Source organism: Esox lucius, chromosome 14, assembly GCF_011004845.1.
Source record: "Esox lucius isolate fEsoLuc1 chromosome 14, fEsoLuc1.pri, whole genome shotgun sequence".
Taxonomy (NCBI): Eukaryota; Metazoa; Chordata; class Actinopteri; order Esociformes; family Esocidae; genus Esox; species Esox lucius.
The window spans coordinates 24,421,253-24,449,184 of NC_047582.1; the positions used below are offsets into that span (position 1 = coordinate 24,421,253).

General features: G+C 43.5%; 1 protein-coding gene across 3 annotated transcripts; it reads right to left on the reverse strand.

Annotated features, from left to right (window-relative positions):
• Window positions 1-1,949: 1,949 nt before the first annotated feature.
• Window positions 1,950-27,923, reverse strand: mef2ca (myocyte enhancer factor 2ca). 3 transcript variants are annotated; one of them, XM_010878180.4, is made up of 10 exons: window positions 27,688-27,923; window positions 21,378-21,597; window positions 14,879-15,043; window positions 13,838-14,041; window positions 7,941-8,084; window positions 7,577-7,826; window positions 6,869-7,041; window positions 6,106-6,235; window positions 5,213-5,345; window positions 1,950-4,986 (listed from the first exon to the last, which is right to left on the reverse strand). In XM_010878180.4, exons 3-10 carry the CDS (start codon window positions 14,930-14,932, stop codon window positions 4,650-4,652), a joined length of 1,425 nt encoding a protein of 474 aa, XP_010876482.2. In that variant the 5' UTR covers window positions 14,933-15,043; window positions 21,378-21,597; window positions 27,688-27,923; the 3' UTR covers window positions 1,950-4,649. The 3 variants fall into 3 exon arrangements, with proteins under 3 accessions (XP_010876482.2, XP_019909180.2, XP_019909179.2); XM_020053621.3 differs by lacking the exon at window positions 21,378-21,597; XM_020053620.3 differs by lacking the exons at window positions 21,378-21,597; window positions 27,688-27,923 and adding an exon at window positions 20,750-21,110.
• Window positions 27,924-27,932: the final 9 nt, after the last annotated feature.

A 27,932-nucleotide genomic window follows, 5' to 3' on the forward strand; every position in this document is an offset into this window, starting at 1 on the left:
AGAGGACCACTCCTGGACCCGGAACACCTCAGTCCTGGTGAAAAAGGCGCAGCAGCGCTTGTACTTTTTGAGGAGGCTGATGAAAGCTCGCCTGTCCACCAAGATCCTTGTGAACTTTTACCGCTGCACAATAGAGCGCTGAAAAACAGCGCCACAGTGTGGTTTAGCAGCTGCTCCAAAGCCGACCGGAAGGCCCTGCAACGGGTGGTGAAAACCGCCCAGCACATCACTGGTGCCCAGCTTCCAGCCATCGCAGACCTCCTGTGGAAGTGTTGTCTCTGTAGGGCACGTGGGATCATCAGGCACACTTCACACCCATGCCACCAACTGTTTTCCCTCCTACCATCAGGCAGGCGGTACAGGTCTCTCCATTCCCACGCCAGCAGGCTCAGGAACAGTTTCTTCCCAGCTACTGTAACCCTGCTGTACTTTGTGACATATCACTTACCCTAACCCCCCTCCCGCCTCTCTGGGACCTTGTTGCACTACTCCCTTGTACTACTCTGACACTGCCTTGCTATACCTGATAATGGAAGTTTTCAGTTGTTAAAAGGTATGTGTCTACCTCAGAAACCTCCCTGCTGCTATCCCTCCATTTCAATTGCACATACACCTTGTACTTTCAATTTGCCTGTTTGCACATTTAGATTTGCCATTGTGCCTGCATTTTTTACAGTTATTACACACACGTCTACCTTAATTGGGACCTCATTACCGCTATCTCTGCAACACATGCTACCTTAATACATCACTCCTTCATTTGCCTCGTTTGCGCATCTTGAAAGACATTTTGAAATTGCCATTTGTACCCGAAAAACTATTAGCCCAGTTGTAATGTACACTATACCTAATACTTGTAAAATGTCTGCCCTCCTCTACATGCCTTATTGAACATTTAGTATTGCTCATCTACGCATTCCACTGGTAATATTCATATATAATAGTCATATTCATACTTAATACTTGTAAATACTTGTACATTTTCTGCCCTCCACAACTTGCATTGCCTTTGAGCACTTCAGGTTAGATGCTAACTGCATCTCGTTGTTCTGTACTTGTACTGTTCAATGATAATACAGTTGAATGTAATCTAATCTTAAACTGTAACCAGTTTATAATAGCAATAAGGCATCTCAGGGTTTGTCCGCAATGTGTCGTGCTAAAGGTCATATACAGTGGCGTCAGACCGGGGGGAAAGGGGTACTAAGTATATAGTGCCTTAATGTGTAGAGGGGCCCTAGAAAAGCTTTTGAATCTTGAATAAAGTGGGGAAGAGCCCTCAGAGACCGCCTACGTACAAGGCCCATAATTTTAGCTACACACCTGGCCATATACAGAAAACACAGTCTCAAACCTCCTTGTGCCTTATTGCTTATATATAGTGTGGAGAGTTTGGTTTTCTCAACATCATTGTCTTGTTAGAATACCACCTAGCTCGCCTCTTGCATCACCTCTTCTGAATCTCTGGGAATCGGAGGCCTGGTGTGAAGTAGCCCACCACATCCGCCGCAGAAATGCCAAAGTAGTGCTCATAGCGCACATTAAGTTGAGTCATCTTTTCAAGTTTTTCTCTGGTAATTGGAAATATATGAAAGGGAGTAAAAACTTTGAAAAAAGAGACTGGTGAGTGAGGGACAGTATAATTAATAACTTGCACTTCCCATTGAGTGTCTGGTTGTGAAAGCCGTTAAATGTTTCTAGGTGGAGACTGAATGTGGTGCAGTTTTCTTGGTAATTGGAAATATAGAAAAGGAAGTAACAATTTAGAGAAATGAGACTGGTGAGTGAGGGACAGTATAATTAATAACTTGCATTGCCTTTGAGTATCTGGTTGTGAAAGCCATTGAATGTTTCTAGATGGAGAGTGAATGTGGTGCAGTAGAGTTTGTGTGATGCTGAAGGAACTGAATCAAGCAGTCATGGGAATCGAACAAACCAATCAGAAACGGTTTAAAATTCAAGAGTCTGTATATTGAGTTTTTTCTGCAAAATACAAATACCATTAAATTACATTGACTGTTTGGTGACAATAAATGTTTATTTCCAGTGCCGGAGTATTACAGGTGGTTTCCTTCCGGTGAGAAAGTTTTGTCTTCAAGTGGCGACAAAGGCCTGCTTCTGCCGCTTGGAGCCTTGCAGCATCCAAACATTTACCTCAGAAAGATGTCCTGGAGACCCCTCCTCTCTGAGTGCACTTCCCAGTGCCACGGCCTTGGTAGACCTAGTGCTTTAAGTAAATCATCCAACACGGGGGTCTGAGATACAATATTACATAATAAAGATCTGGGCTAAAGTCCTCATTTGGTTGTTAATAAGGACAAAAAACATTATGATTATAGAACTGATCTAGATATTGCATGGAATAGATCTGTATATTGATTAAATCAAATTATAGAATGTTCTCCAAATCCCAATAAAACATGCTATGGCAACGTGTGGTGTAAATTTGAGGTTCAGGTAAATTGCAGCTTTGTACAGTACAGACAAAAAAAATGTATAATCAAGAAGAAGAAAAAAAATAAGAACAGTAGCTCTGACGAGACAGGCGAGTGGGATAGCATCAGGCTGTCGGTTAGTCTAGAACCCACTGCAGGGCTCTGCCCTCTTCTATTCTACTGACATCAATCAGTATTGTATTGTATTGCAACCTGGCAGAAAAGAACAATGACTTTCAAAGTCGGAAAGTGTGCTTCTAGGTGGGTTTCCTAAAGTGTGTTTTCTCAGTAATACTATAGGACATCATATAAAACTGACTGGAGGAAGGAGAGGCAGCTGTCCAGCTTCTGCTCTGTCTACACTCTGCAGCCTTAGATTAGATCTCCCACAACCAGATTAGACCTAGTCCAATAGAATCTCTTAACAAAGACTCTTCAGTCTCAAGGACTTGGTTCTAGGCTTGATCTGGATGTCAAACAACCTTCGGTAAATACTTTTTTACCAGGCTAACACCAGTAGCAGGTTGCCAAGCTTTGACTAAAACATTTCCCTGAATGTCTGAGATCGTTAGAAAATAGGTGCACCTGCACATAGCTACATAATAACCCACACTGAGAAGAAAAAAAAACAAGTTTGTATCTATATTTGAACAAAGTTGACACTATTTTAAATAGATATTTCAGGACCAGAGTAATCCATAATATCACAGACATATTAAAAAATATTCTTAAAATTATATTATATAATTAGGTAGGAATATAGTTTTTTAAAAAAAACAGAGAGACCACTGATTTGTGCAGCAAAGCATCAACTTCCCATCTTATAATATGGCTTTAAGAGTTCTGTCTAAACATACACCCCCACTCCCCACCCCCCTCACCTCTCTGGCTGCTGAAACAGGCAAGGCTATCACACACCCACACCACCACACACACTGGCTCAATCTACTGAACAAAGCTATACAGTGCTTTGCATTGATTTTATATAGCAAACTGTATTGTACATCTGATTGCGAGCAACACTGTAGTGTATACAACCCAGATTGTAATTTGTTAGCATATACCTCTTATCTAGATGAATTGAATTATGATTCATAGGCCTTTTCACCTGAAGTGAGACATTATAGTTGTCCAGGGCTCCTGCTGTTAAATTTAAATAATGGTTTAAATTACTTCTCATTCTTTTTCTATAATTCCAGCTCTGTGCAACCTGTTGCATAATGGCTTTCTCCCTCTTTTCTAAACACCCCCCATCCCATTCCTCTCTTTTTCTATCATTCTCTTTCCTCTGTCATTCTCTTTCCTCCATCACTCTCTTCCTATCTCTATCACTCGGTTCCTTCCTGGGTCTCTTCAAGTCTTCCCTCCCTCTCTGTTTATCCCTTTCTCCTTCCTCTCATCCCTCTCTTTATTCATTTGTGCCTCTCTATCTCAGTTTCTTTCTTCTTCTCTATTCTTCTGCCAATCCTCCTTTGTTCTTTATATATATATATACACATAAATAAGTTGAACCGGCAACATGAATGGGTTGTAGTGAATCCTCTCACTGTCTGCTAGTCAGCCAGCTGCAGACTGGGACATCATGGCCTACTGCAGGTGACACATGGTGCACACGCACGCACACACGTACGCACACGCACACGCACACACACACACACACACACACACACACACACACACACGCACACACACGTGTCCACTCACAGTGCCTGTCCTTTTTGTCTCCTAGAGTATGAATTAACTCCCCAGTATCTTAGCCATACAGAGTACCAGACTTTTTCACCTTATGTTAGTTAGTTTACATAGTGTACATATTCATTTAATGATCCCTCCCTCACACAAACACACAACACAAGCAATGGACCTCCCTCCCGCCTTCCCAAACACCATATTCACCCTAACCCCTGCATATAGTATATCACTGGTTCTCTCAAACCACAAGCTTTCCCCCATGTAGTGGCCAAAGGTGGAGCACTAGGTGGGCTGTCACTGTTATATTCCTGTTATAGTGTAACACTCTCACTCTGAAGAAGAATATAGGGCTGTATCTAAAATACTACCCTATTCCCTATAAAGTGCACTCATTTTGGAATGAGCACAATGTGGAGAATAGGATGCATTTTTGGACACCATTAATATTAACCATAATTAATAACAACACTAAAGGTTACTCCAGACAAAGACCTCCCCTCCGCGAATCAGGGCCGGGCCTTATCATGTAGCCCAGCCTTCTGATAGGCGCATGCGTTTCATTGACGGGCTGTGCCGCTCCTCCTGACTGGACATCGGGCGTAGCAGGAAGTTGTCATTTCCACGGTGATCCTCGCGGTCACTGCCATCGTACGAGCTCCCACAGCTGGATAGGCTGTTGCCAGGAGACCGCCCTGCCTCTGCTGGGCCCTGATTGATTGCGTAGCCCTGGGACACGCCCCCCATCCCTCCGCTAATTAAACCGACGCCTCGGTCTCTGGGCGGGGAAGCAGGCTCTGACTTGATGTGAAGATTCTGATGGACATTCTGGAGGTTCAGGTTGGAGTTCTGGCACAGGTTTCTGACAGAGGACAGGTAGCAATTAGGAAGAGGGAGAACTAACAAAAACTCAGAGAAACAGATAAACAGACCGTGAGACAAAGAAACAGACAGACATAGAAATAGACACACAGAGAAACAAATAAACAGACCGTGAGACAGAGAAAGCGACAGACAGACAGACAGACATAGAAACAGACACACAGAAACAGAGAAACAGACAGACAGACACATACACACACCCTTACCCCATGTGTCCTAATGCAGAGTGCTGTATATTTTGTAGTTGCTGTTGCTGCCAGCCTGTTACTGATCCCAGGTGCAGTGATCCTGATCCATTTCCAAAACCTGACAAAGAGCTCAGGTCCCCCAATGAGTACTCTGGAGAGGGGAGAAGCAGACAGAAGTGAGTACTCTGGAGAGGGGAGAAGCAGACAGAAGTGAGTACTCTGGAGAGGGGAGAAGCAGACAGAAGTGAGTACTCTGGAGAGGGGAGAAGCAGACAGAAGTGAATACTCTGGAGAGGGGAGAAGCAGACAGAAGTGAATACTCTGGAGAGGGGAGAAGCAGACAGAAGTGAATACTCTGGAGAGGGGAGAAGCAGACAGAAGTGAGTACTCTGGAGAGGGGAGAGGCAGACAGAAGTGAGTACTCTGGAGATGGGAGAGGCAGACAGAAGTGAGTACTCTGGAGAGGGGAGAGGCAGACAGAAGTGAGTACTCTGGAGAGGGGAGAGGCAGACAGAAGTGAGTACTCTGGAGAGGGGAGAGGCAGACAGAAGTGAGTACTCTGGAGAAGGGAGAGGCAGACAGAAGTGAGTACTCTGGAGATGGGAGAGGCAGACAGAAATGAGTACTCTGGAGAGGGGAGAGGCAGACAGAAATGAGTACTCTGGAGAGGGGAGAGGCAGACAGAAATGAGTACTCTGGAGAGGGGAGAGGCAGACAGAAATGAGTACTCTGGAGAGGGGAGAGGCAGACAGAAATGAGTACTCTGGAGATGGGAGAAGCAGACAGCAGGTGGATGGCAGGACAAAGGTTACACATAAAATGAATGTTCCCTATATGTAGTGTAGAGCACATCTTCTGGCCAGAGAAACTCTGAGGAGCTGAGGTCCCTGGCCAGAAGAGGCGGGCCATACCTGTGCCATAAGAGGTGGAGAGAGTAGATGGATATCCACCCATTCCCTGACCGGGCAGAGTAGGTGTTGCTATGGAGACCACAGGCGTCGCCAAAGATTGGGCAGACTGGGAGTGGTTTATTCGCTGGTTCTGGAATGACGACAGAACAGAACATTGGAACACTAACAGCTATCATTTCAACTGGCCTTACATAACTTGTCGGTCTTTGTTCGGCGTCTGCCTTATGTTTCGGTTGTTCTGTTCTGTGCTCCCTGCGCTTGTGTCCATGCCACATCAAACATTACAGAAAGGCAGAACAAAAAGAATGGAGAACATTTAATAAAATAACTTGAATTTATAACAAAAGAAACACTACACAGGACAGGAAAGAACAACCGAAACAGAAGCCATACACCAAACAAAGACTGACCAGATACATTGGGAAAGGAGGGACTTGAATAGGAACAGTGAATTTGAAATAGGTGAGGGCGATAAACAACAAAACAAGTGTCCGTGATCCAAATGAGGGAGAGAGGGCATTGGATCTCACTAGACATGACAGTCTCTCAGTACACACACAAACCAACATCCAATACACAGGCTTAACTCTAACCTGCTAAAACTGTCTAGCTACTCACCAGCATCATGTCAAAATCCTCACACTGGCAGCATTGAAAAACAATACAACCCCTATTAGTGTCTGAGGTGGGATTGTTGAGCATGAAGAAACTGTACAAGAGGGGGATGGAGGATAGAGAGATGAAGAGAAAGTGGATCACTTACAATGGAGGGCATGTTGTTCTTGTTGCCAGGGGGCAGTAGTGTACGAAGGTCTGGCTTGCGGTTACCAGTCATGGAGTTCATCAGGGGTGGAGTTTTCACTTGCATGCATTTAGCCACGCCTCCTGGAGACAGCAGCCCCGGGGAGTTACGGTGGTTGCCATAGCTACTGTTACCTACAAACAAGAGTTTAGTTACAACACTGGTCCACAGAGTTCAACTGAATCCCACACTCAGCGAATCGAACTGGACCTGATCTGAGATCAGTGGAATACAACACTCAACGAATTGAACTGGGCCTGATCTGACATCAGCTGAATCCAACACCCAGGGAATTGAATTGGGCATTGACCTGAGATCAGCTGAATCCAACACCCAGAGAATTGAACTGGGCCTTGACCTGAGATCAGCTGAATCCAACACCCAGGGAATTAAACTGGGCCTTAACCTGAGATCAGCTGAATCCAACACCCAGGGAATTAAACTGGGCCTTAACCTGAGATCAGCTGAATCCAACACCCAGGGAACTGAACTGGGCCTTGAACTGAGATCAGTGGAATCCAACACCCAGGGAATTGAACTGGGCCTGGCCTGAGATCAGAGCAGCAGGTGGATGCACCCCAGCCACCACATTGGCCCACAAATCCCAGGCTCAGCCTCACCAAGCTCCAATATTTAGTGAACGTCATTAGATTGGTTAGTGTAACTCACCAGTGTTAGAGACAGTGTTCGACAACTCGTTTCCCAACATTCCTCCTGTGTTTCCAGTGCTGGGGGGTCGGTGTGTGTGTTGGGGTCCGGGTGACATGCTGTTCCTCTGCAGGCCAGCATGTGTGTGTGAAAGGGGCAACAGATTGTGGTTGCCCAAGGATCCCCCCACCCCAGGGTGAGAGTAGAGTAGTCCACTGTTGTTTTGGCCCTGGATGGAGCCAACCATGTCATAGTTTGAGGAGGGGAGAGCCTGTAGCATGGAGAGCAAGAGACATAGATGCATACCAGGGTTAGCAAGATACAATGAAGAATTAGAACAAAACACACAGACAGACTCACAGACACAGTCCCAATTCTTACTTACACAGAGCCTCTGTCTACTGATCATCAGGTCAATGTCTTCATTGATCTTGCGATATTTGTCCTCTGACTCTGGGCTCTGACCAGCAGAGTCGTCCGCCTCGATGTCAGGACTGTCACAACCATTTAAACCCTTCTTACGCAGAGTCTGATAGACAGAGAAAGATGGGGAGAGAGAGCGACAAAGAGAGATAGAGAGAAAACACTCAAGGTTAAAAATACCCTGCAAATGGCTCATGAGTCTATTACCGCTACTCTTACAAAAGCAAAGGGATTGACTAAATCAGCATTTTGAAGACGACAAATACGGCAGAGCCCTGAAGGGCTGCAGTAACCTTTTGTACCACCAGGAGGCGACATTGGAGCAGAAATAACAGTTCCCTTATTAAAAAAGCATGATAGCAGGAGAGGGAGTAGTCAAAATATACTGGAAATAGAGGGACAGACAGACAGAGAGGAACAGAGGGAGAGACAGGGGTGGAGCAAGCAAGAGAAAGGGACAGAGCGAGGGATGAGAAAGAGAAGAACAGAAAGGGCGGAATAGAGAGGGGAACAGAGAAGGGAATAGCAATTTAAAGAGATGGGGAAAGTGTGCGTGGGGTGGAGGGAGGGTGGAGAGAGTTGGCCTCTCTTATCACTGTTGATAATGCCTATGGAAGGAGTGTTTCTGTGTGTGTGTGTGTGTGTGTGTGTGTGTGTGTGTGAGCGCTTTTAAACTCTTTATATGTACTGCATGTCATTTGGCCCCAGTCTGTTCTGTCTCAGCACTTTACAGCCTAACACTGACCTATCTCTAGACCGGCAGATCAATTTGGCAGACACACACACAATACACACAATACACACAAAAAACACACACACACAAACAACACACACAATACACACAGAACACACAGAACACACACACTGCATGGACGGCCCAGCACAGCTATGCTACTCATTCCAGTCATGCCCACCTGTCCCTGGACCCAGGGAGGGGGAGTGGACAAGCACAGGTTCAGCCAACCACAGTCCTGCAGCTGAGGATGTCCGTAGAAGGCTATTTTTTGACTCTGTGTTACCCAGAGTATCCTTAGACGCCAACCCCCCCATCCCCTTCTCCGTCTCTCTCCAGCCTGTCCCCCACAGCTCTTTCATCTCTCAACTCTACATCACACTATCCATGTCCATGACCAAAAACAATACAGTACAAGAACAGTACAGTGTTCTACTGTGAATTTCAGAATACTTAACTGTACAAACTGTGGCTCTGCACAGAGCCCAGGCCTACATATCCTTAGACTGCCCTTCACATCCCTACATAGCCCTACATAGCCTTACACATCCCTACGTAGCCTTAGACTGCCTTACACATCCCTACATAGCCTTATACAGCCCTATACAGCCATACAAAGCCCTACATAGCCCTAGACAGTCATGCATAGCTGTACACAGCCCTACATAGCACTAGACTGTCCTACATACCCCTAGATAATCATACATAGCCCTAGACTGTCCTACATAGCCCTAGAGAATCGTGCATAGCCCTAGACAGCCCTACATAGCCCTAGACAGCCATAAGTGTGGTAAAAGAGATGTGTATTTGTGTGTATGTGTGTACGAGTGAACGTGTGTACATGTGTATTTGTGTATTTGTGTGTATTTGTGTATGTGTGTATTTGTGTATTTGTGTGTATTTGTGTATGTGTGTATGTGTGTATTTGTGTGTATTTGTGTATTTGTGTGTATTTGTGTGTATTTGTGTATGTGTGTATGTGTGTATTTGTGTATTTGTGTGTATTTGTGTATGTGTGTATGTGTGTATGTGTGTATGTGTGTATTTGTGTATTTGTGTGTATTTGTGTATGTGTGTATGTGTGTATTTGTGTATTTGTGTGTATTTGTGTATGTGTGTATGTGTGTATTTGTGTATTTGTGTGTATTTGTGTATGCGTGTATGTGTGTATGTGTGTATTGAGAGGTAATGCAGCAGGTGGTTGTATAGACTGCTGACTGAAGGTGCATTGAGGAGAGGGAGAAAAATAGAGAGATGGGAGGGTAAAAAGGAGAGAGAGGGGGAGGATTGAAAGAGAGAGGAGAGAGGAAGAGAGGAGAGAGAAGGGAAGAGAGAAAGAGGAGCGAGAAACAGAAGTTTGATACAAAACAAAAAATACATAATGGGGCGAGAGAGCACTGAACCCCAAATGCACACCTCTACTTCAGTCCCTCCTTCTCTTTGACCTCCCTGTTATTCAGTCTCCCTCATGGGTGGTCTTGTCTCCCCACCACTTCCACATGAATTATGGTGTGTGGGTGTGCGTCCTTTACAAGGGCAAAGAGTGTGAGGCAGCAGACCCTCTGTCGGTGCCAGGGAACACGATGTTCAACTCTCACAACATCTCACCTCTCCAACCCCAACAGGCAGTCATTTCTATCACACACACACACACACTTTCAGAAGTATGTCAGCGGTGACGCATGGACATAAGTATGAGAGAGAGGCAGGGAGGGAGTTGGGGAGTACGAGGGGGTGACAGGGGACATAGTGTAAACAGGGGGAGACAGGGGAGAGTGGAGGAGTAAGGGGGTGACAGGGGACATAGTGTAGATGGGGGGGACAGGGGAGAGTGGGGGAGAAAGAGGGGGAAACAGGGGTGAGCAGTACGTGTTTTTATTCAGTGCTGTTGTACTTCGACTATTCTTGCCTACTTTCCTCTGTCCAACCTGCCAGCCAAGAAATACACACACACACACACACACTCTCATACACACTCAGACTCATACGCACATCCCATGGAGGCTATTTTTAGCAGCCGTGTTCTATTTCTAGCCCGCTGCCTGTTTCCAGGCGTAAGAGGGAGTTACACTGGGACTGTGTGTGTGTGTGTGTGTGTGTGTCTTGGTGTGTTCCTTTTTGATGAGCCTTACTGAGTGTTCCAGCTGTTTTCAATCTACAACACACACACAAACACACACACACAGACACACACTGACATACACCACAGAATGGAGCAAAATGGGGTAAGTGGAAAAGGGGGTGAGGAATGCAGAAGTTCTCAGTTATAAATAGCTCTGATCCTGGGCACCAAATACAAGCTCTTATACACACACACACACACACACACACACACAGGGACACACACGCACACACACACACACACACACACACACACACACACACACACACACACACACACAGGGACACAGACACACACACACAACCCTCATTATGAAATAAAAAAAAACAGACAAAGGAGTCTCTCTTCTGTTCCATTACTGTCCGGCAGACAGTTCAGAGGCCCAGAGGCCTTCACAGCAAGGTCTCATTGGCATGTTCATCAATACAGAGGATAAGGAAATATAAAAATAAAAATGTAGCGATGCTGTTATATTGGAGGGCTAGTACTTCCAACAGAAGGATCAGCGCATAATTATTCCTGACAGAACATACTCCAGAAGAATAAGTACTTTTGTTGTTTTTAGGTTGAATTCTGTTTCTGTGGTGTGAACCATGTTGATTAGATGAACCACTATAGGCAAGTAAAACCTACAATGCACAGTTACAGTGACAAACATACACATAATGGAACTGGCATATGTGTGAAAGAAGTCCCAGTAACTCTACTATTCGTGGAGTAAATAGGTCCTGCAGCTACAGAATTGGAGGTACCAGATGACAAAAGGAGGAGATGAAGTGAGAGGAGGGAGGGACAGAGACAGGGACAGTAAGCGGAGAGAGGAGGGAGTGAAAGAAGAGAAGGATGAGAATGAGCGAAGAGAGAGGGAAGAGAGAGGGAAGGAAGAGAGATAGAGGAGACAGAGTGAGAGAAAGAGGAGAGAGAAGGAGGGGGTGAGAGAAAGGGGACATAGAGGCGAGACGGAGGAAGGAGGACAGACATGGAAAGAATGAGACAGAGAAGGAGAGGGAGAAAAGGAATCGAGAAGGAAAGGGAGATGATGCCCCGCCCCCCACGGGCCAATCAGTGTCATTTTTGTAAATACCAGGTCTCTGTGATGAGAGGCATCATTTACCCAAATCACACCAGTGGTGCCTGAGATGTGGCATTTCTTAGCAGAGACCAATATGCAGTCTCCTCCCATTTCATAGTGTGGGACAGTGAGACAGAAAGAGGAAGAACATAGCCTTCAGCATGCATCTGTCTTTCAAAAGAGATGCCCACACACTACAGGTCAATATGTCAGCCAGGAGGAGAGGAGCTGAAGTTGAGAAGGATCAGAAGGAGCATGTTGAGATTACAGTAATGAGTGTGATGGGATTATGGCAGATTACAATAGATTAACTGTAGATTATATGCTGCTCTTGGCAGCGCTGACTGAATGACCATGAGGTGAACCTCATGGAGGACAGGTCTACAGGGACTGCCTGGTTACAGAGCCAGAACATTAAGTAAAGACTGTTCCTATTATGTTGCTGCGTATAAAGAGTCTTGCAGTGGTCAGGGTTTGCACACGCCTTGAATGTAATATTATTCAACATTCTTGAGCTGTGCTAGTTTGTCAGATTTGCAAGGGAACCTAAAACTGGGCTATAACATGGTACTTTCCCCAGCTCTCTGTAGCGATAAAAGTCCTCATTCCCACAATCAGACCTCCCCTCTGAGCCAAACCTGTTTTCCCACTATTCCCAATGGGGGGTTCATGGTCTGTGTGGGAACACACGTCATTTACTCATGTGTGTTCCCACTCTCTCTCTTCCTCTCTTTCTATCTTCCTCTCTGTTCCCTTCTCTCTCTCTCTCACATTCAGTAGCCTATAGAAGAACCTCCAAGCCGGTACAGATTCCCGTCAACTTCGGGAAACCAATATTTAACACCTATCTTTTGAGTTCTGAACCCTAACTTCTGTTGACCCTGAAGTGGTTGTACCTAACCTGGTTTGAATGGGAACATTGGACTTATATGTGTATGTGTGTGTGTGTGTGTTTGTGTGTGTATGTGTTTGTGAGTGAGGGGACACCTGTCTTGTTCTCCTAACGCTATTGCATAACTCCAAACTGGCCGACTCCACACACGTTAGCCTCACTGAGCCGTGGGCCAGGAGCCAAACACACCATATGTCAGTACTGTATGTCAGTACTCTATGTCAATACCGTGTGTCAGTACCGTGTGTCAGTACAGTGTGTTAGTACCGTGTGTCAGTACTGTGTGTCAGTACCATATGTCAGTACTGTGTGTCAGTACCGTATGTCAGTACCGTGTGTCAGTACCATATGTCAGTACCGTATGTCAGTACCATGTGTCAGTACCGTGTGTCAGTATCATATGTCAGTACCGTATGTCAGTACCATGTGTCAGTACTGTATGTCAGTATTATATGTCAGTAATGTATGTCCCAAAACACACACTAACAACAGCGCACCACCTATATCCACCAGCTGTTCCTCAACTAAAAAAAGTTTTCACCATAACTGGTCTTTGTGGGCCTGACACTGGTGCAACATTAGCGAGTGACATCATCATTCTTTTTCCCCAGTATTTAAAGACCTACTTGCATTTACAGAACATATTTTTACAGGTCAACGACTGTTCAACACACTAAGGAAGCGTAAGTAAAAGCATTTCAAAAATGCATTTCTTTGTATTTAAACTGGGAAATTATGCTCAGTAACATGTGGCAGTTTTCCAGGGCATCCCTGGTTCCAAGAAATCCACACAGTCATGACAAAATTAAAGAAACAAAAAAGCTGAGTTGCTGAGAAGGGAAATTCCTAGAGGTTGCATTTGAAGACAGGGGAACAAAAATGTAACTACTCTTTTTAACAACTAGAAAGGAGTTATACAACTTGTTCCCACCAATGATAACACATTTCAACGGTTCTGATGCTCAGCACTGAGGGAACACGCTCCGGCAGGAAACTGCATCCTGAGTGCTTGCTGGCGTGAACCTGCCTTCTACACTCACCTCCACGATGTCAGAGTTGGTCCGGCTCTCGTGGGGTTCGTTGTACTCAGTGTATTTGAGCAGGACCTTGTCCATGTCAGTGCTGGCGTACTGGAACAGCTTGTTGGTGCTGTTGAAGATGATGAGGGCGATCTCACAGTCACACAGAACACTCAGCTCATAAGCCTTCTTCATCAGGCCAAACTTACGCTTGGTGAATGTCACCTGGAGATGGAGCGACCGGTAGAGAGAAATATAGAGACAGAGATTTAGAGATCGGGAGAGATAGGGAGACAGGGAGATACAAAGACAGAGGGAGAGGTAGATGGAGTGATAAAGAGAGAGGGAGAGAAATTAAGAGATGAAGAGAAAGAGGGAGAAATAATTGAGATACACAAAGAGAGAAGGAACATTTTAAATTACAGTACAGTAAGTGAACTGTAGGTACACCCAATGTGTGGACACATAGATACGGGCTCAGAACCACTGTCTGGGTTACACTGTCATAGTCAGGACATAGGAAGAAATCAATGTACTGGTACACACACACACAAACATGCAAACACACACACTTACACACACTTAGGACAAAGACAGGGAGGTCATTCCAGCTCTAAGGGTCAGGAAGCACATGTTGTGCATTTCCTGTCATAACAGGAAAGGAGAAACCACTCCCCCATTACACACACACACACACACACACACCTTACACACATCTCACACACCTCACAAAATGTCTGTCTGCTTCCTGCCTACCTAGCTGTCTGTAACTGTGGGAAGGTTGAGTATTTACAGATGAAATATCTTAATTTGATTATTCCATTGATGCAGGACTTTTCATGCATAGTTGGAAATGAAAGCCTGTAGTGTATTGGGTTTAACAAAAAAAAAAGGCATGAATTATAATCCACAAAATAAGTAACATTTCCTCTTGATGATGGATTATTTTCCTGTAGTATGAAACTAGGTCAAATAAAGATATGGCATCGGTGTGAGACCCTTATTCTGAACATGCTAATTAAACACATAATGAAGAGTGCGTGTGTGTCTGTGACAATATACCTGTCTGTTGCGTTCATCCATAATCCTGGCAATCTGGATCTTTTTTCTCCCCATCTTCGCTCCTTCACTTCTTTCTGTCCAACTCCAAAAAGTCTTGTTCTTCTTCTGTGGTTTTCCAAATCCTCACACTGTCTATTCTTCTTTCAATTCTTCTGGCATTCGCTCCTTAAAGGAACAGAGAGAGCGAGAGGGACAGAGTGAGAGATCAGTTAAAACGTCATCAAACACACACAAACACACACACACACACACCGTAATCCTTGTTGAGAGGACATAAAAAAAATGGTTCACACACAAACACACATACATAAACACACAAACACACACATAGAGTAGTCCTTGTTGAGAGGTCATATAGAATGGTTCAGCTATGTTTGTGTCAAACTGAAGCGTTGATAACTCAACAGCTTGACCTGAGAGGAAGGAGGATCAGTCCCTGGGGACACACAGCTCATCTCCACGGTACACTTCAGTTACAAAACATCACTCCTCATTCACAACCAGAAAGATTGCATTTGCATCCCAATGAAGGTAGGAATGCAAAACTCCAAAATGATACATTATTCACCATCCTTTCACCAAGTTACAAATCACAATATAAAAACAAAAACAAAAACAAACTGAAAATGCATCTAACAAGACATTGAATTAGAATATTAGAATATAAGTGAATTTTGTTAAGTGAAAGTAAAAAACTTTTTTAAACCATGGGATTACATACAGAAAATGGTTTCGGTAAATTGTTTATGAATATTCTGTACTGTCACCTCAAAATAAACAAGTGATTTCAAGTCTAAAATGTTGGAGAATACAGCCACATGTTATTGGAAATTCACTTCCCAAATAAATATGGTGGGAATTATAAAAGAACTTTGGGAGACTCTGAGTGACAAGTAGAAAGAGAGAGAGGAAGAGAGGCAGAGAGAAACCAGGCCCGGTATTCTCTGCAGGGAGTGAATGTGTCATTTTCTCTTATAAATCCCTCCATGCTTCTGTCAATTAATCAGGCCTTGTCTCTGTCTCTCCAGGGAAACAGAGTGTACCAGAGAAGACAATACAAACCGCTGAAGGAATGTTTTTCAGGGCTTCATATCAAACCACTGGCCACTCAAATGATGTGTATCTTTTACACACTATATATCGACTGTATTGCCAACAAAACGCATCCTATATAAATCCTGTATACCTTCATCTACGATTTACGTTTGGACGCAAACTCTTCAAGTTCGGATATTTCTTTCATTGAAAATGTCCACACATTATTATTTTATATTGTATTACTTCCCCTCCTAGAAACACAAGCTGTAAGTTGAGCCAATCTGTGTGGGAGAACAATAACCCTTGATTTAACATCTCTGTGTGAAAAGGTTTGTGTTGTGTTAACATGTGTGTATGAATGGTTTGTGTGTGTGTGTGTGTTCAGAAGACATTCTGGTCTACAGGCTCCTTAAGCTATTCTTAAATAGGTAGACACAGGTTGAGCTCACATGGCTTATAGCGTCTGATGCGCACACAGACACACACGGTTCCCAGCTTACAGTCACAAGCATAAGACAGAAGCACGGCTGGAGGAACGTGAGGAGGACAGGCGGGGCTGAGAGGGAAACGGATCACAGGTTTGTCAACGACATCAAGAAGAGTTGAATGCTAGAGCAGAAACGGACGAGAAACTGAGTTGTCACGCTACACAACACACCGCCCTTAACCCTTAACCCCTAACCCCTATACCCGTGTTGACATCTGAGGGGATGTGATAGGTAACAACACGGTGATAGGGGCACTTACCATCCCTGACCTACGGCTTGCAGCGTGCGACACATCATTACTCACGCTAAACAACAAACACCGCAGCTTATGCTACACAACGCCCCACCCCTACCGCCCGTCCGTCACAGGTCTGAGGGGATGTCATGGTGACAACATGGTGATAGGGGCACTGGAGGTGCATATAGGCACCATCTGCGTAGACTCCTGACTGAGGAAGGTAGACCAATTTCACACCCGCACACACAGGCTTTCTAGAACGGAACTGACAGCACCAGATACAATCAAGCTAGCTAGGGTAAACGATCATCTCGAGCCAAGTTCCAGCATGCCAACCTGGATATCTCTGAACCTCTGTGTTCAAGCCAGTAAGCCAGTCACACTGTTAGACAACCAGTCACACTGTCAGTTATGCAGGTAGTTAAGCTGTTTCACGAAACACAATACTCCTCTGCATTAGAGTAAATACAGAACATTCCTTGTCGAGCCGACTCAGCCTTTTATTAAACGTGGGAGTTTATACTGAACATGAAGTTCTGCTTTCGAGGGAAGCTTACTTTAGACCTACAAAAGTCTACGAGTGTGTGTGTGTGTGTGTGTATGTGTGCGTGTATGTGTGGGTGCATTTGTGAGCTGGATTGCAAGATATTTTTCTCTGAGTGTGTGTGTGTGTGTGTGTGTGCCCTCTTAGAGGAAGTGACGTAGAGCCTGTCTGTAAACCAAACCAGGATGACGGCAGGTTTCCACCCGATTCTCCATCGATGCGCACAAACACACACACACACAGACACACACACACATACCCAAGTTTCCCTGTCTATAAATAGCTTACATGTAAACAAGCGGTGCTCCAAGAATAAAATAAAGAACTTCTTAGCCCAAACAAAGTGGAGCGGTCAGTATTTAGTTAACGCTGAGACAGAGACGAAAACCGCAGAGCCATATTGTATAGTCCTCCTTTACCTTAAAGTAACTGTCCAGTAAAAATCTTTATTCTGTAACCTTACATACACTTAATGTTGTTGATATATACTATACTTGTATATCTGCCAAAGCATAAAATGCCGGAAAAACACCTTCATCTAATGTCTTCATCTAACCTGGCCAATTAGTGATCTGCTGGCATGAATATGTTTTATGACCGATTAAAGCTCACGCCATACTGCAGGTGGGGTAATCCAGCACTATTCCAAAACAGCAGCTTTTAAACTGCAATATGCTTAAGGACATTTATTTGTATTTTTATAAGGGGGGGTTGTTTTTTTGGTTGGTGTTTTTTTGGAGAGTAAAATTATGAGGGATTCAGCTAAATGTGTTTGAGTTGTGTTTGGGCCTTTTTGTTATTTTGGGAAATTCTATAGAAAACATAATCACGCAGATTATTTTGAACATTTGCTTTTTTCCATTCTTTACATTAAAACCTAGTATAGTAGTACTAAAGATCCAATTCAGATTTTAAGCAAATTCTAACTTTTTTCTTTGACAGCCCTAATTTCAAGTCATTGTAATAGAAATCTGAAACAAAAGACAGTTATTTCAACAAGACATCATCAATTCACTTCAGAATTCAACCTTTTAATTCACTCCATAATACAACTTTTAAGGGGATGATGAATATTTAAGGGTGATGTTTTTAATGAAGTATTTCCCCTTCACAGCGATGAGAGCCATGACATTTGAAAGTAAGCATGGCCCCTCCATAAGGTTTTGAACCTAGAGGGACAAACCTATACCCTACCTTAATGTTCATTGTTTATCAGGAATTCTGAGAATTAGGCCAGGTGGCCCATTGAAATGTGCATTTCACAATCTGACATAATGACAGACTACAATTGGGGCTTTACATTAGAGATTAGTAGTCTTTAATCATTAAGAACAAAGGGTCAGTTGGGAACCAAATGAGCTATCTATTTTAGGTGAACCATGAAAGCAAGCTCACCAAAAAGACTAGAAATGCCCATCACAGCAGTGTGGGGAAAACCAACAATTGGAACTTTTACGCGTTCAGAATATATGCCAGTGTAAGACAGTCAAGAAAATATGACTAACAAAAATGATAGCAGCTGAGTTAGAAACCACTGAGCTTGATAATGCTGAACCAGCATTGACCAGCACGGATTGGCTTGGTCACAACCCTACCTGCCCCACCAGCACAAAACAGCCACCAGCATACCAGCATTGCCAGCATACCAGCTGGAGACAGCCAGATGAGACACATTTCACAGCCATAGTAATGTTCTCAATAAAGCAGGGAACATCAATAGCTATCATCAGTGATACTGTACCTGTTCAGTGTGTGTTTATTTTGGAAGAAAAGATGCACAGACACAGAGACCAACTGCCCTTAGGGCATTTCAGGCAAATGCCAGATGGGCTAGTCCATCTCTAGCCCAGTGGGTCCACCGAGTCAATCTAAATTGGGGGATTTGTGCAGAGTCGTAACTATACAGGCAATAATGGGGACACTAGGGGAAGTAAAGGCTGGGGTTTTGAAATGGATGGGGCTGTGGGGTGTTTATCTCCAGACCAGAGACAGACAGACTGACAGACAAGCAGTCCAGCAGGCTAGACAGAATGTGTAAGCGAGTATTTTGAGTCTGGAGAGAGAAACACAGACAGTGGCTCTTGGGGTGGCAATGCCCTTGTATATCTTGGCAGGACAACCTACATGCCAGTGTTAGTGAGGAGGGTAGGATAGAGGGCTTAGGCTGATGGGTACTGGGCAGGAGGCAGGGTGAGGGCAGGGCGAGGACAGGATGAAGAGGTATGTATCCGTGGCCGAGTCTCAGTGTGGTGGCAGCCTTTTGGATCTCCAGGTATAAACCCTCGACTTCAACACGGCACAAAGAAGACTACAAATAATTCTCCCAAAAGCATCTAGTTCATCTGTCACTCCATCAGAAGGAGAATTCCCAGTGAAGGACTTAGATGGGTGTCCTGAGGCCCTACCAGACCGGTCAGTAAATGCTGTACCGTCACCTCGTTTTCACCCCATGGCCACATGACCCACTATAAATACTTCAGGGCTGGAGTGGGGGGTTTCTGATTATCTCTTCTGTGCCCACAAGAAGACAAAGATTTTCTGTGTTAGAGATATAAAAGGATGGAGGATGCAGCTCTAATAGACCAAGTTGTTTAATCACAGTAGCAGATAACACTGCAGTCGCTTAGGGTGAAATTCAGTAATGTCAAATATTGGCTTACTTTTGACACTGAGGGGTAAGGTCAATATGGGACAACCCAGCAAATCCTCTGCAATCGTTTTTTTCATATTTTGTCCTGGCTTGTTTGAGTTGGGAATTCCTCAACCTAAATGCCTGACTGCCTACGGTGAAGACCAACGAGTGAGAGGCCAACAGTGTTTGCTGGTATTCTACTTCATTAATCTCAAGCCAATCAGCACAACTGATCAAGTGAAAGTACATTTGCAGTGAGAAATTAGGACTGTGACTTCAAGCAATGTGTAGCTACATAAAGCTGAGATGTGGCAGCTAAGTAAGACTAGTCTTTAGTTTATAATCCACCTGAGAGACCTGAACTGACTAGAAGCTTATCTTCCAGAGGACAGGAGCCAGGAATCAGGTAATGTGTGTTAGTGCTGGGTTGTAACAAAAGAGTACACACTGTAGATTCAGACGGAGAAGGGTGGGAACCACTGTTCTGAATGAGGTAGTTAGCTGTCTGACATCTATACACCATTACACCTGTGATCTTGCCCATCGGAATTATGGGAAGAAGCCTCATCATAAATGTACACATAGTAAAGGCATCAGTGGCCCCTGTTAAAATGATAATGCAGTTGGTGCGTGGCCTTCACAAATGATGGAACTTTTAACAAGGATGGATGATTCATTCTAAATAACCTGCGGTGAGCCCAAAAAAATCCTATCGAATAAGTAAATACAATTAAATAAAGAGGCTCTAAAGCACAGTCTACAATACAAATTTCTCTCAAGAAGCTGTTTTTACTAAACATGCTTCCCATTACTTCTCAATAACACACTAAAATTTACGATCGAGTTTTGAATAAAAACACAGGACTAAATATGTCAACAGCCAGACTGGCAATTAAACTTTCTAAACGAAAATAATACCGAAGACACTTACTTTACTCTTCATGAGACAGATCAGTGCGATTCTGCGGGCGTTTTCACGAGTCCTGTCCGGTTGACAGCCGCGTAACAGCGGAAAAGTCCTCTCGTGTAGAAAGAGACCCGTTAGAAAAAATTGATTCACTTTAAATCCAGAACGGAAATAGCCTACTATTCCCCATAGGAATACATCGACCGAACAGGGAACTGGCAACAATAAAACTATCTTCTCCTGCTCAAGATTTGGAAGGAAGGGGAATCCGCCGGTGAGCAAAAGTAGGGGAAGTAAAGGTGGATTATGAAACTGGATTATCCTGCTAACGTTTGTTTCCCGTCCGTTATGTGGTACTCCTCAACCTCACTCACCCACTCTCTCTCCCGTTCTTCACTCCCACAAACACGCAATCCCTGAGCAAGTTTCTCTGATGAATGCGCACACTCGCATAAACCACGCGCGCACGCACGCACACACACGCACGCACACACACACACACACCACCACACACCCATACAAAACACCACTTCTGACTGTTTGTCTGTGCAAGTGTGATCAGTCAACACATGTGCCAAAGACATAAACCACCTAAGTTATAGAAGAATGGGCAACGTTTTCATTCTGGTTGATGAAAACCTTAAACTCTTACCAGTAAATCACTTGCACATGTCCCTCTGTTCTGTCAAAGCTTCAGTCCTTCTGCACGCATTGCAGTCAATGCTTCTGTCTCTCCTTCTACTTTTATCTCAATCTTTCTCTTGGTCGCAGTCTCCTTCAGTCTTTCTGTAACTTTGTGAATCTGTGTCTGAGCATTTCATCAAGGCGGTCTCTAATCCTAAGGGCACCTGATCCATAGGTTTATAGAGCACCTGGGAGAGACAGGAGAGAGAGGGATGGGATGGGTCAGGAGCTGGTGTTAATATAACAGATTAAGACATAGGTTCCACACACATTCAAACCTACCCACCCACACAGTGAAATCTCCCAGAAATACACCTGCATTTCGTTTTGAGACAGACGTTTCAACTCAACTGAACGTACCTTGTCCTAAGTAATGTCTCACTGTCCTGGAGTATATAGGGTAGATGTAATGTCTCACTGTCCTGGAGTAGATAGGGTAGATGTAATGTCTCACTGTCCTGGAGTAGATAGGGTAGATGTAATGTCTCACTGTCCTGGAGTAGATAGGGTAGATGTAATGTCTCACTGTCCTGGAGTAGATAGGGTAGATGTAATGTATCACTGTCCTGGAGTAGATAGGGTAGATATAATGTCTCACTGTCCTGGAGTAGATAGGGTAGATGTAATGTCTCACTGTCCTGGAGTAGATAGGGTAGATATAATGTCTCACTGTCCTGGAGTAGATAGGGTAGATGTAATGTCTCACTGTCCTGGGTAGATAGGGTAGATGTAATGTCTCACTGTCCTGGAGTAGATAGGGTAGATATAATGTCTCACTGTCCTGGAGTAGATAGGGTAGATATAATGTCTCACTGTCCTGGAGTAGATAGGGTAGATATAATGTCTCACTGTCCTGGAGTAGATAGGGTAGATGTAATGTCTCACTGTCCTGGAGTAGATAGGGTAGATCTAATGTCTCACTGTCCTGGAGTAGATAGGGTAGATGTAATGTCTCACTGTCCTGGAGTAGATAGGGTAGATGTAATGTCTCACTGTCCTGGAGTAGATAGGGTAGATGTAATGTCTCACTGTCCTGGAGTAGATAGGGTAGATGTAATGTCTCACTGTCCTGGAGTAGATAGGGTAGATGTAATGTCTCACTGTCCTGGAGTAGATAGGGTAGATATAATGTCTCACTGTCCTGGAGTAGATAGGGTAGATATAATGTCTCACTGTCCTGGAGTAGATAGGGTAGATGTAATGTCTCACTGTCCTGGAGTAGATAGGGTAGATGTAATGTCTCACTGTCCTGGAGTAGATAGGGTAGATGTAATGTCTCACTGTCCTGGAGTAGATAGGGTAGATGTAATGTCTCACTGTCCTGGAGTAGATAGGGTAGATATAATGTCTCACTGTCCTGGAGTAGATAGGGTAGATGTAATGTCTCACTGTCCTGGAGTAGATAGGGTAGATGTAATGTCTCACTGTCCTGGAGTAGATAGGGTAGATATAATGTCTCACTGTCCTGGAGTAGATAGGGTAGATATAATGTCTCACTGTCCTGGAGTAGATAGGGTAGATGTAATGTATCACTGTCCTGGAGTAGATAGGGTAGATGTAATGTCTCACTGTCCTGGAGTAGATAGGGTAGATGTAATGTCTCACTGTCCTGGAGTAGATAGGGTAGATGTAATGTCTCACTGTCCTGGAGTAGATAGGGTAGATATAATGTCTCACTGTCCTGGAGTAGATAGGGTAGATGTAATGTCTCACTGTCCTGGAGTAGATAGGGTAGATGTAATGTCTCACTGTCCTGGAGTAGATAGGGTAGATGTAATGTCTCACTGTCCTGGAGTAGATAGGGTAGATGTAATGTCTCACTGTCCTGGAGTAGATAGGGTAGATGTAATGTCTCACTGTCCTGGGTAGATGTAAGCATTGGTCTGTAGCTCCCTGGTGCTCTACAGTGGAAGCTCTTGGAATTGCACCTGTTTACCAGTACTGGACAGTATAATATATGTTGATAGACTATCCAAATGTTCTAGTACACATCACTTCTCTCTGCTCTAAACTGCTGGGCATGTCATGCACACACTCACAGGCACTCTCACCTGCACGCACGCACGCGCGCACACACACACAAAACACACAAACATATATATACTGTACACAAAAACAAATAGACTGTCTCTGGGTAGTTTAAACTGCTGATGTGACCCTGGTGTGTCTGGAGTCTAGTTTGGTCTTGAGTTGTGTAGTGGAGTGCCCAGAGCATAACATGTATAATGGATGAACTTAAAAGACAGAAACAAGGTTCCTTTTTTGTGTTACCCGATACTGTTTCTGTGAGGGACCAGCGCCATGGAAAAACTGCTATACCGTCATACTTCTAGGATAATACACCCCGGGAACAAAAGATGTAACTGCTTTGGATTCTGACCTGACAAGCTGGCCACCAATGTTCCCTGTCACTCCCAGTAGCATTTCAACAACAATGAAAGGATGTCACCTCAGGCTTAGTATAACATGAGGGATGTACCACAGAATCCTAGTTTCTAGATTATTGTCTTCCCCATCCCTTCCCTCTTAGGCACGCGTAACATACTCTCTCTCTGTTACTCACATACTGTACACATACGTGTTTATAGGTGATGTAGCCCCCCTTTGACACGGCTGCTCCTTACACTCTCTAGCATGCCTTCAAACTAACACATACACACACACCCATAAGCACACAAAACAGGACTGGTGATGTTCCCACATGCCAGTGTGGATTTTTCTTTTTTTCTGTGTCCATTGGTTTGGTTTGTAGATGGGGGGATATCAAGCACATGAATTCTCCCCACTTTGATAATGTCATGCTAGTGGTAGATCACGTTGCAAATATTTTATTTGACATTCATATTTCACATTTGTACAAGTTCACTTTATATAAGTCCACTGAAGTCTATACAGTATATGTGATGGCCTGTGATTTGCTTAATTGCTGAAATAGCGAGTTAGGTGACATGCTTTCAGAGGTCACAGATATGGCCGTGCTCATACATTGTTACTGTGACAAATTCATGCAGTGATCCACATCCATCACCCAAAGGCTGTGCTGTCTTTCATCTGTCACTAAACAAACCTTCATCGAGTTGGATCGCTGGCGTGGGGTTCCTTCATTACACAAAGCAAGAGTCACACGGTACATCTGTTGCACCCACACACGTACGCTCACACAGACGCACACACGTACACACCCTTTGTTTGTTTGTGGCATGCATCTAAGTCAGACACAGCTGTGCTTGGTTCTGAGTGTATGGCATCGTTGGGCAGAACCACCAGAGCTATTTTAAGCCCAGATACGCGGCACTGCTGTGATAGCCGGTCAGACAGTAGTTAACAGTAGCTATGGAATTGTTGCAATGCAACTGTATACAGTAGTTAGGCAGCTAGCATCTCACCACAAACCCTGCCTGTCAGGGATGTGACATGACAAACCAACACGGCCAAGAGACGGCAATGGCGCAAGAGACCACAAGCTGAAGGCTACACTTAAGGCGGAAGGTTTATGCTAAATAAACACAGAAAAATTAATGCTGTACATTTAACTCGGAAAGTGCAAAATGTACGCTATTTTCAGTGAGTGTGTTAAGTACAATTGTAGGCCTACCGGTGGCAAAATAGCACTTTCTAAAGTGCAACTATTTTTCCCAAGTTCCCAATTTTATTCTTGAAGTGTTCAAATTATCTTGATTCTGGTGTGTGCATGTCATCACCGTAGGGCAATTCAGTACACAATGTAACCTTTCATTTCCAGTAAAATAAAACTCACTTTCTTGGTGCTGATTAACTTTTTCAGTGTTAGTAATGAACACATGTAGTGTCACAGTAAATCTTTTGGAGTTGCTTTTTGACACTGTACGGTCTATATCTTTATTTGCACAGTTCCAAAGGTGGCTTTTGTTTTCTCCCGAATTATGGAGTTTTTAATACTCCCAACCTGCATTCAGAGAGGACAGTCAGGGTTAAGAGAGTTAATGAGGAAGATTATCAAAACCATTGTAATCTCAACTTCATAATAATAGATCATCCGCAGCCATATAGCTTTCCTCTCACTTGTAAAATATTGTACGTTTTTACATCACATTCTGTATGACTGTCACTAAATCCAAAACAACCTTATATTTGAGAAAAAAATAAAATAATCTAATGGTATTAATTAATAGCAGTGCAATACAGAATCACTGTAATGGTCTTCTGAAAAAGTAGTTACAGTAAATAAAACCTAAACAATGTATTAGAATCCAGGTTTCTCTGGACACAAAATATGAATCTGTCCTCAAAGGTTGGAGGGAGGATAACTGGAGAGATCTTAACCTGATAAACAAATCACCTTCACAGATGTCTGTACCCACCTATGCTTCTATACTGTATATAACTAGATATGATCATTGACTACATACATGCTACATAACATGTAGTATAACTACAAGAATGGTCTGTTATGTTTTGTTAATTCAACGTTCTTTTATGGTGTTTTGGCTGCTATACCATTTGTTTTGAAGTGCATTGGAAGATTTGGGCCTACAATACCTCCTTTGTTCACTAGCAAGGATTCTTATGTGACTGTGGGGAAGTCACTAAAAATAGAAAAAGGCATCATTTTGGTCATTGTCTCTTATGATCAATGGAGGAATCATTTTTGGCAATAAATATTTAAATGTTGATGTACTGCCCCTCTAAATGTCAGACATTTTAATGCTTTGTAGTACCAATGTGGATTGTACTCTGGAACAAAGCTATTCCAGAGCTTTGTTTTCACATAATCAACATAATTTAAATGAACAATAGCCTTTTGATAAGAAGAAAGTACAGTATATTTGATTTTAATATGATTGTTGCATTTTCCAAGGGTTTCTTATATTGGAACAAAAATGTATGTTTTCTTTGTTTAGCATCATTTTAATAAATCCTTCAGTTTATGTTCAACACAGATATTTATAATAATTCAACATATAAAATGTACTTGAAGTAGAGCATTTTGAGAGATCTAATCATATAAGTGATCATATACAGGTGATTGCCCTCCACAGCTGGGCAAGGCAAATCTGTTCCTTGAGTGCCTTAGATACAGGATTTTGTTTTTGCTAGGCACGAGGCTGAGCTACTTAGTTAATTGATCAATTTAGTGCCTGCTTAAATTCAACAAACTCGCTCTTCCAGTTTGTTGAATTCAGAAATGTGAAGTACCCAGTTTCGGCAACCCAGGGTTCCCTGCTCCATGCAGTACTGTGAAACAATAACTCTGGTTAAAGCCTCACTGAGGTTCTTACACTAGAAAACTAGACGGATGATAGGTTTGTGGCCGAAAAATATTGTCATGAAATAAATGAGAAATATGGTTGTTTTAAAGTCATTGTTTTAAAGTAATTGAATGTATTTTTTTTATAAAGTAGTCACTTGATTACACTAAGACATAAATTGGGTATCTTATTTAACTCATGGGAATATTGGGGAAACCATAACCTAGATTTATTGTTAGCTCAAGTGCTAATGATTTCACAGTGTTTTGTTTCGTTTTTTGGTACCAAACAACTTGTCTGTCGGTTTCAGCCCACAGACCGCCTGTTGCTGACCTCTGCACTAACGAGTGTTAATTGTACTTTTATGGAAGCAATTAAACTCCTGAATCAAAGCTAGAATTGTTCCACCAAAAACAACACTGGCCATTTTGCTGTACTTTCCAAAGTAGACTATCATAATGGTTGTAACTGAAAGACCACTTTCATAACGAGATGTATCGGTCCAAGGTCATTAGGAATGAAGCTAGTGGTAACCTAGGAACCTAAATATGAAGAGATTATAGGTCAGAAAAGTATATGTTGGGGGTGAAAGGGGAAGAGAGACGGAGCTATGCAGCTTGACCCACACATAACAAATAAATGTTGTAGCTTTCCCAAGGGGAGCATACAAATACATCATCCAGCGTTCAGTGACATTGTTTTTCTTCATCATGGTCCAAACGTTACTTTATGTCTCTCGTCCCGATTAACCCCTGCAGCTGTGTTAGTGAGTCTTGCTCTGGTTGGACCGGTTCCTGTTCAACTGACACATCCATACTTGTAGCTTAAATAAATCTAAAGGAAAAACATGAAGACATTTCTGTTTCATGGTTTTTAGACCGTGATGCACTGAACGCTGGACTTTTGCGGTGCCCTACAATGCTGTGCCCTTACAGAGACAAGCCCTCACGCTCTGAATGCTCTCACACCTACAAATCCGTTTGACCATGGGTAAGGAACTTCTTTCTTACACACACGCACACACACACACAAACCACTCGACACACTCACCAGTGTTGTTCGTATTATCTTCCACAGAAAGGTTCCCTACAGCTCCAGCTGAGGGCCAGACCACTCTATCCTTTATCTCGGAAAAGAAGGAATTCAATACAACAAAGGTGTAAAAGAAGGTATAAAGCCAGACCAGCTGGCTTAGAGGAGAGAACCCAGAGAGCTGGGTGACTGGGTTTGGCTCAGAGCTAACTGCACACTGTGGAGAGAGACATAACCAACACTCAGCAGACCCCTCGGACAAA

What these genes read in the sequence shown, in the direction of transcription:
- mef2ca (XM_020053621.3), bottom strand. Translation starts at nt 14,932, where the DNA reads ATGGGGAGAAAAAAGATCCAGATTGCCAGGATTATGGATGAACGCAAC. An exon ending in AGAACAACATGCCCTCCATT is followed by an intron (nt 6,236 to 6,868) that starts GTAAGTGATCCA and finishes TCGTCATTCCAG; the next exon opens with AACCAGCGAATAAACCACTC. An exon ending in TCTGCATTAGGACACATGGG is followed by an intron (nt 4,987 to 5,212) that starts GTAAGGGTGTGT and finishes GTCCTCTGTCAG; the next exon opens with AAACCTGTGCCAGAACTCCA.